This window comes from Channa argus, chromosome 11 (genome assembly GCF_033026475.1).
Source record: "Channa argus isolate prfri chromosome 11, Channa argus male v1.0, whole genome shotgun sequence".
Lineage (NCBI taxonomy): Eukaryota > Metazoa > Chordata > Actinopteri > Anabantiformes > Channidae > Channa > Channa argus.
In genome coordinates, this window is record NC_090207.1 from 24,835,593 (window position 1) to 24,844,859 (window position 9,267).

At 39.3% G+C, this 9,267-nt stretch overlaps 1 protein-coding gene across 1 annotated transcript; it reads right to left on the reverse strand.

Moving 5' to 3' along the window:
• Positions 1-219: 219 nt before the first annotated feature.
• Positions 220-6,740, reverse strand: tbx3b (T-box transcription factor 3b). The gene is made up of 7 exons (XM_067522606.1): positions 6,335-6,740; positions 5,990-6,257; positions 5,746-5,892; positions 5,583-5,659; positions 4,027-4,136; positions 3,501-3,934; positions 220-1,956 (listed from the first exon to the last, which is right to left on the reverse strand). The coding sequence occupies exons 1-7, from the start codon at positions 6,649-6,651 to the stop codon at positions 1,681-1,683; spliced, it is 1,629 nt and encodes a 542-aa protein (XP_067378707.1). The 5' UTR covers positions 6,652-6,740; the 3' UTR covers positions 220-1,680.
• Between the last annotated feature and the right edge of the window lie 2,527 nt (positions 6,741-9,267).

Sequence of the window (9,267 nt, forward strand, 5' to 3'; positions counted from 1 at the left end):
GGATTTTATGTACATATGCAGAAGATTATTTATTGGTTTCTAAGTCTTCTGATCTTTGAGAAAAGAAAAAAAGACATTCTCAATATCATACTGTATGTATGCATGCATCTGCACAATCTGTAAATAATCCAATGCATTTGAAGAGAATTGTTTTTTGGAAAAGCTTGATGAAATGTTAACTGATTCTCTTACTTATTATTTATTTCACTCAGGCCCATTTATACAGATGTCTTATAAAACATTCACATCCTTAAAATATTGAAATCAAACTAAAATCTGTCATTGACATAAATATTCACTCAGCACTTTGTAGAAGCCCTTTTGGATGTAAGAATATTTCTGGGTAAGTCTCCACACACTTCTCTCACATGGATTCAGACAGTTTATCCCATTCTTCCTGATAAATCATTTTTAGTCTGTGAACTACGACTGGACCAAAACCCACGGTTTTCCTCCAGATACTAAGAAAGATACTAAGAAAGGCTCCAGTTGGACATTCACTGCCCTGCTGTATTGCTTTGCATGTGCAATACTTAGGACTTATAATTGGGACTTAATTCTTGATTTATTTTCTTCCCCAGTTTCTAGGGCCCAGTGTGCAATAATATTTTAAAAAACATCACTATAAAGGTTGTTGTCTTTTTAAATATTGTAAACATTGTTAGGAATAACACTTGGAGCACCTGTGGACATATACAGGTACCACTACCCATTGTACTTGCATTTTTCAAAAAGTCATGAATGGCTTACAAATCAAACAATCAGAGACTTGTCCAAATGTCCCTCTAGCATTGTCTTGGGTGTTTGCCTCAGGTCATGGCCATACTGGAAGAACTTCCCTGTATTAGTCTATATTCACCCTTCTCTTAATGCAGTGTCCCACAGAACTGTGGGACATCATATTCACAGTTCGGTCTCTTTCTAAAGTATGTGAAATACATTTTTCTCAAGTGGACTCAGCTTAAGTAAATGTAAAGCCAAAATAATAAACCTCAAGGTTTGAATAATTTGCTCAGATCGCTTGAACAAAAGCTTCTCCATAAATGTCAAACAAATCTGAAACTTTCTCCTTTCTTCATTTATCTCCATCTCTGTTGTTGCTTTCGTTAAGTTTACCGGACTGAAACACATTAATTCTGATCCGCACGTTCTGGCAGCAGTCACATGATAGAGATCAGATATGAGGGAAATCTAGGACCACATGCAAAATTTGCCCTAATGTTATTTGAAAAAAAAAAAAATCTGATTTGGCTTGTCCACAACCCATAAAAAAAGGCTATTGAGGCCAAAAATTGGATTTATCAGCATGTCATGTGAACGTAGCCCTGAGCCTGGTTCTGCTGGAGGTTTCTTCCGTTAAAGGGATATTTTCCTCTCCATTGTTGCCTAGGGCTTCGGGGGGATTGTTGGGTTTTCTCCATACACCTTTATAGTCTTGACTTTATTCTGTAAAGTGCTTTCAGATTGCTTTGTTGTCAATTGGTGCTATATAAATACAGTTGACTTGAATTGAAATTGAATTTATATGTAGATGTATTACTTAACCAGAGTAAAATGTTTGAAAAAGGGTTTGGTGTCATTCCTACAAAATTCCTTTCCAGTTTGCAGGTGGGAGTGTGTAGACATGCAGTGACACATGAAAGCAACATAGCTCTTCTCAAGTCAGAATTTTAATCCTTTTTAATTAAAACCGGTCTCAGCTTCATCTGCAGAGTTCTTCTGCTCTGTGCTGAGAAGAATTGGAGAATCAGTGGTGAGATATTTCAATCCACCACCACTGCTAACAGGAGGAACAGCTAATAGTGGAGAGCTGAAGTAGTTCCCACTGTGGACACTTGGGTAGGCTCTGATATCCACTGTGGATGGCATTTGTGGGATGTACTGAGCTGATGCTGCAGAGAGGCTGGAGTAGGGATAAAACAGAAAGCCTCCAAAGTGGGTAAAGTTCACCAGGTCCTGTTTGCAAGAAGAAAAAAGTTGCAGCTCAGAGCCAATCTTGAATCCTGACAGCAACACCCTATAATGTTGTCATAGTTTATAGTGACAGTTAATATTCATAATTGAACACTTAATAATACAACCTATGGTTCCAACTCATATTTAAATGTACAGTAGGTACGATTGCATTAAACTATGGGAAGCAATGAAGAAAGAACTGGACATTTTAGAGGAATGAAGAAGATTATAGTGAAAATATTTGTCAATACAACTTAAAGGGGCACAGTGGGTAGTTTGTTTAGCACATCACTATTTTTATACTAACAGAAGTCCTTCTTATTGTGTACTGAAAAATACAAATGGGGAGAACAGCCAGAAAACTGTATTTACAAAATGAAATTCAATAATCATGAATTATAAAACATTAGCCATGTTTGATCAAGCTACATACAGCACCTGCTACGAATGTTGGATATATTTTTGGAAATATAAACCCATTTCCTAATAGGTCTTCATGTCTACAGAGAAGTATTTGATAGAGTGTGTGTCACTGATTTCCCCTGGTTTATCCTGTATTCAAACCTACACATTTGCATAACATTTTATAATGAGTGAACTAAAATGTAAACCAACAGTCAGAATAAATGGGAAAGTATGGAGAAGCAACAATAGGGAATAACTCAAACTGAAACACAAGTACTGGACTTAAAAGGCAACTTCACCAATTTTCAACTTGCTTTAGTTTAGTGTGTAATGTACATTATTGCTTTAAATGTCCCTCTGACTTCCCTATATTAAAATATTTCACTGCTTCTAGCTGAACAGCTCCTCTAGATGACATCACCTGGAGGAGTGTTTTTATTATTAGGAGTTCAGAGGATGACATCTGGTGGAGCTCTGGAAAAGCATGTTGACCATGATTACAAACTTCATAGTAATAAGATGACATAATCTGAACTGAAGGTTCCTCCAAGTGATGTCATCTGGAGGCGTATTTCACCTAGAAGGAGAGATATTTTAACATAGGGAAATCAGCGGGATGTTTTATGGCATTCAGTCAAATGTACTAACTAAACTAGAAACCAAAAGAAGCAAGTTCAAAACCACTGAAGGAGTCCTTGAAGTATTTCCACCACTGGAAATAAATGTGTAAAGTCAAAATGTGTAAGACAAATACTCTAGTTTTGGTGATTAAACCAAACTAAACCAAGACTAAATCTTAAGCAGGTGTTTTGTATTGTCACCATGACGACAATTACGACAAGTATGCTTGCTGCGGTTACACTGTTAAAGGAGAACAAATAGTAGGACTTGATGTTTTATCTAAGAGTTATTAATAAGTTTGAATTACCTCCATTTGGACCAAGTACAATATTAAACAGCAGCAAACACACACATTATTGCTTTAGGCCTAAGAATACTGTAATAAATAATAATTAATCGAATAAAAGATAATACTCTTAAATAATTAAGAATTCGTTTATGCTTTAAGTAGACATTTCGGTGATAATGCCTAATGCTTTATGATTCTTAAGTAGCTGTTGTGTTTCATCTCTGTGTACCTGCACCGGTGCGTGCCTTTGAATGCTGAAGGGACATCCTGGAGGTCCTGGAAACCTGACAGGCGCTGCCAGGCTCTGTCGGCTCTGCCGAGATGCGTCCGCGGTGGCACAGCTGTACCAGGCGTTCACCCGAGCAGAAGAGAAAAGACTCAAATCCCACAGATTTCTGCTGAATTCTGCTGGAGAACCAAAACTGCAGTGTAATTTGCACCATGGTTCCCTCTCGGACTCTGGTGACTCGCAGCAACCATCAGTTGTCCTTTTAATGTCGTTATCCCACCTGGGGTCCATGTCTCTCAGCTTCTCAGCTGGACTTGGTACTGTCCTCTCTGTAACTGAAACCTCAGGGTCAGGTTTTATGTCTTTTGGGGGTTTTTGTTCCTCTTCCCCAGCATCAACCTCAACATCTTTGTCGCTGTCACTTTCATGGGCATCTTGAAAAAAACGACAAATGAGTTAGCTGTCGGCATATATTTGTACTAGAATCTTGTTGAAGTAGATTTAGTGAAAAACAATGTTTCTGTACCTGATGACTTGGATTTATCTGAATATTGTAGGAATAAATCTTTTCCAGGTTGAGATTTCTTGTTAGTCATCCGCATCACTTTAGACTTTTCTGATGAATTGTGTAGTTTCCTGATACATTACAAGAAAAAGGAAACTATCGATTGGTTGATTAAATGTCTTGTCATTTTTCTGAGCCTGAAATTCAACCCCTGGTGTTAAAGCCTCAATAATGTGGCAATTTGCCCCTTTCGGAAGATGTCTTCATTTTAAATGGCCTTTAGGAAACTCTGATTGGAAAACTGGACCCTTGGCACAGACAGACAGGTCTGTTTAGTACTTCATCCATGATTTTAAACACTATACCGTAAGGTTGATGCCATAACTTTACAGGTGATGTCCAGATTTCTTGGACTAACATGCGCCAAAGCAGCAGCTAGTAAATGTAAAGAGGATTAATCCACAATAATACATTAGCATTGATGATATGGTAATTTAAGTAACAAAAGCCGTGAGCTAGATAGATAGATACTCTCATCCTAACAGGAAATTCACAGTAATATATTGAGGTGAATGTGGTTAATGTAGTGGAATATAAAGTACGATATTTCCCTTTAAATGGTATTGGAATAAAAATAAAAGAAGCATGAAAAGAAGTACTCTACTGTACAAATATCTAAAATACTTGAGTAGAATACCTAAGTAATGTACTTATTTATTTACCACCTCTGCTTTTAATCATGAGCCTCAAACTAAACATTTCCCGAAAATGGCCACCTGACATCATAGCATCATACGTCACTATTTCATTTGAAACTTTTGAACACTGCTCGATTTATTTGACAGCTTTGGTTGATTCTTAATTTAACGAAGCAACTTTCAGTAGATGAAGACACATTTTGTGTTATTTACTGTACTTTACTGTACTTTGTTTCACCACATGCAATCACTCATTTTTTATTTTATGTTCTTTGTTAATTTAGAATATTTTCTAGAGATGTGTAGTTTTGTAATTTTTTTGTCAAACATAACAAATTAAATTATCCATGATTTCATCCATTCATCTTAACCTCTTATCCAGGTCCACCCTGGACAGGTCTCCAGTCTATCACTGCGCCAACACAGAGAGACATACACAGACAGACAACCATTCACACTCACATTCACACCTACGGACAATTTAGCTTTTAAACATGTGGATAGGGTTCACAGATCCAAGATAATCAGGAGAGAATACCAGAATATAAGAGCCACAAGTTCAAAAGCACAGTCCTTGAGGAACAGTCAACAAACCCTGATCAGAGAATCAGCTTTGCAAGTCTCAGGTACACAACCTCCTGCTGTAGGCAGAGTACTTGAGATTGTGTATTTCTGCCACCTCTGCATATGATGAATTTATAAGGAGCTGTCTGATATTAACTAAACAATACAGTAATAAACGACCCAACTTAAACTAACGTATAACAACTTACACTGTGGATTTCCAGTTGGGATGATTGAAGTATCTAACATTCTGCATGATTAGGGAAAACTCTTGGTCTACCTGGTTTTGTCTCACTTATTTTGTAATGAACTTGCCTCTTTTCTCTTCTGCCGTTGCCCGTGTCCCTGAATCCCTTCGCGAAAGGATTGTTGTCTATTTTCAGCTGTGTGATCTGGAAAGGTTGGAACAATGGAAGTAGTACAACAAGAGTAAATCATGAGGCATTTTTAAGACAAACAGTCCGCATCAATCTCTCACCTTATCGTTCTGATAAGCTGTTACTGCAATAAATTCTGTCTCAGAGAAGACGAATGTCCTGAAGGTGCTGTAAGGCAGTTTGAGGATGTCATTTGCCTTCACGATGTGAAATCTTGGTTGATATTTGTGCATTGAGTTGAGAATTGTCTAAAAATGTAAAAGTAAAACAATAACAGTGATGTTTCCTAAAATCAATATTTGTAGGTTCTAAAAATAATGAATCAATGATAAAATCCAAACTTACAAAACCATGTTTGTCAGATATGTTGTTGGTCAGTTTAAGTTTGTGGAAGTTAACCGCTTTGGACATCCACTGCTCACCCGTGGCCGGACTGTCCGGGTGGATGTACATGCGTTTGGGCATCTCCGGGTCTGCCTTGCCCGCCACCATCCAGCAGGAGTTATGAAACTTATATCTGCAGTCGTCAGACGCCACGATGTCCATCAAAAGAATGTATTTGGCTTTTTTATCCATCCCGTTGCACCTGATCTTAAGAGGTGGAAACATGCGCCTGCAGAGTGAACAGATTCATCCATTAAAAACACAAACAATCTCCACCCATGCGTAAGTATTAGACATGTACTGTACCTCCCAGATTTTGTAATGACCATTTCAGTGCTGTGTTCGTGGAACTGTGTCCAAAGGTCGCTGGCTTCCAAAGAAACATTTGGCTCATCTTCCCCTCCCTCTTGATTTACGGGACACAAAGTCGCAGATTGCTCCGGTGGAGGCGACGTGCGAGTCACGGGGTCCGCGTTGGCTCTCAAACTGGGATCTGCTGACCCTCTGGAGGAGAGAGAGATGGCTGAGAACAACGGGGGTCCTGTCAGGATAATTTCGTCTCCTTTTCTCGGAAAGACTTGTGGTACCTCGTCTGGAACGCACGGTTCAGAGAAGCTCCGCATGGTCACCAACAGAGAAGGTTTTACGCACGACACTGGTTGGGTTTTACTTTTACGCCACGTCGAGAACCGCACATAAAAGTGACCGTAAAGTCCAGTGGGTCTGATGCCTCCCAGTCTTTGCCCAAGCTGATTTGCTCCTGACACGTTTGGAGTGATAGTAGTAGGTGGAGTTTGTCTGGTGTTGCACTGTGTGTGCAGAAAAATGCTGCCTCAAGTTTCTTCACAAGCTGCTGATGCTGTTCCTGACGAGTTGGGGTTAAATGTTATTAATTCATTTTATGAACTGAGTTTAGGAATCACACCAAACTTGAACCAGCTATACATATAAAATCATTAGGCACAACAAAAACATCCCTTACTATTAGGGGATTATCCCCTATTTCAGATAAGGCAACAACTCTGGGTGTTGTCCTATATGACAAACATAGCTGCTCCACCATAAAAACCCAGACATTCTGACACAGACGACACTGACTTTCTGTCTTCCCACATTATACCAGCACCCTGTGATTTCATCAGCTCCACTGGCCTCCCTTGTAGTGCTGCATGGCGACAGTCTGCAAGGGCTTCAGTTCTGTGGAGGTGCAGCCTTCTGCCAGCGATTTTCCAGGCCAGATTAAGGCTCTGGGTTTGGTTACAGGATTTGTCTAGCTCAATGGACCGTGACAGTGCAGGAAAGTTCCAGGGAAATCATTTTGTGAGTGAGGGTGGCAGGTTCAGGATACATGTACTTGATCTCTCCAGCAAATGTAAACATAAGGAGGTGCGACTTCATAAGAAGACATATGAAACCATATTAGACATTTACAAACTTTATGTTGTTTTAATACAGACATTTTCCTGCTGTGTTTAAGCAATGGAACACATGACCACTACAAAAGAATGACATAAACACAATTCATCAGAAAAACAAATTTAGATGGTCAGTGTTTAAATCTTGAAGAAAATATTCTGACCAAACCCTGCTGAGTCAAGCTGTCATTCAGCAACCTCTTTCTCTGGCATCATCCATATGGATCTGTTGCTGAAAGCTGTAGCATGCAACTGAAAGCACAGAGAGAAAAGTTGACCAAGAATTAAGATTTGAAAAAATATTTCACTCATCACAATAATATATATTTACATGTATTTCATCCATTAAATTAAGCGACGGGATAAGGACAGAAAATCTGGAGATTAAAAGAAAAGGTAAAGTGCAGTTAATTGACACATGTACTATATTTCATATATGTTTGTGAGTTTAACAAATGATATGACGGAAAGTCGTTAGTTGTATTTTTATAGTGTATGTATATTTGTCTTAAAGGTGTGTGAAGTTTTTTTTCTGACAAAAAGCCCTGCAGCCCAGACACTTCACTGCACTGACCTTAGTTTGGCCTATGAAGTCTCAAAGGGTCACACTGAGACAATACACTTATTATCTTGTGGGACAGCAAACCTTCATGACAAAAATATTTGTTGACGTTTGTTGCTTTGAAATTTAGAGAGAGTTCTTGCAGTCTCATAATACAGAAAAATAAATAATAGATTAGGTATTTGTTAAAGGTTAGTTAATCTGTATACACTAACCTCTAAATCATGGCCTTTGATGAAACAATAGTACATCTTTATAGTCTTGACTTTATTCTGTAAAGTGCCTTGAGATGACTTTGTTGTGAATTGACGCTAAACAAATACTGTTGAATTGAATTAGTAGCCATTTTTTCTAAAAGCATCACACCAAGGCTTAGATTACATCAAGGACTTCCAGTGAAATCAAGAAATATCTCACACTGAACTTTTGTCATTAGAGCACCGTGATCAGATGCCTAAGTAAGCAATCGTCTTATTTAGAGGTCATCGAAGATATGCAGTGGGTGGTAGAGCTGTTGATGACCCCATCTTTATCTGGCAGAGAAGCAGCAGAAAACCCTGCCTGTCCATCAGCCAAATTCAAAGAGCAAGCCAGCAATCTGAAACAGGCCCCAGAATGATGGCAAACAACACTCCTGGCTGTTATTTGTGGGTTTGGCCCACAAGCTGCGTGTGAAAGCTGTCACTGAGGATAAACCTGCAGATCTCTTCTGAGTCACTGCCGAGCTACATACAGTACTCTCATGGTAAAACCTTTTATGAGTGGGGATATAGTCCGCAAGGCAGGTCTTATCATGCAAAGTGGTCCCAGGGTCAGCGCCTTGGTTGGTTTTATTTATCGGGAAGGAGAAGTGATGTTTTCAAGTGATTTCTCAAATTGCAGTGCTTTGAGCTTTCAGACTGAATTGTTGTCACTGCAACTGGGGGTAAACCTGCTTTACTTCCTGAGCTAAAGCTGCCCCCTGGAGTTTATTCAGGATCACAGTGCAACCAAGCGCAGGAGGTTCTTGGTGTACATTTTTTTGTTTTTTGTCCTTTCTGCTTATCCCGTGAGTTCAGGGTCGCCACAGCGGATCATGGTCCGAGTGTTGATTTGGCACAGTTTTTACGCCGGATGCTCTTCCTAACGCAACCCTCCCTAATTTCTATCGGCCTTGGAACTGCACTGCACAGCTGGGGAGGGGAATGGGCTGTTAGGGGTTCAGTGTCTTGCCCAGACCCACACTTTGACAGATAGCCGGGACCGGGGATTGAACCACTGAC

Bases quoted from the DNA above. Each gene is read 5' to 3' on its own strand.
- tbx3b (XM_067522606.1), bottom strand. From the start codon at position 6,651: ATGCGGAGCTTCTCTGAACCGTGCGTTCCAGACGAGGTACCACAAGTC. The intron at 3,935-4,026 runs GTACAGAAACAT...GTTTTTTTCAAG, and splicing joins AGATAAATCCAAGTCATCAG to ATGCCCATGAAAGTGACAGC. The intron at 1,957-3,500 runs GTACACAGAGAT...TCTTGCAAACAG, and splicing joins AAAGGCACGCACCGGTGCAG to GACCTGGTGAACTTTACCCA.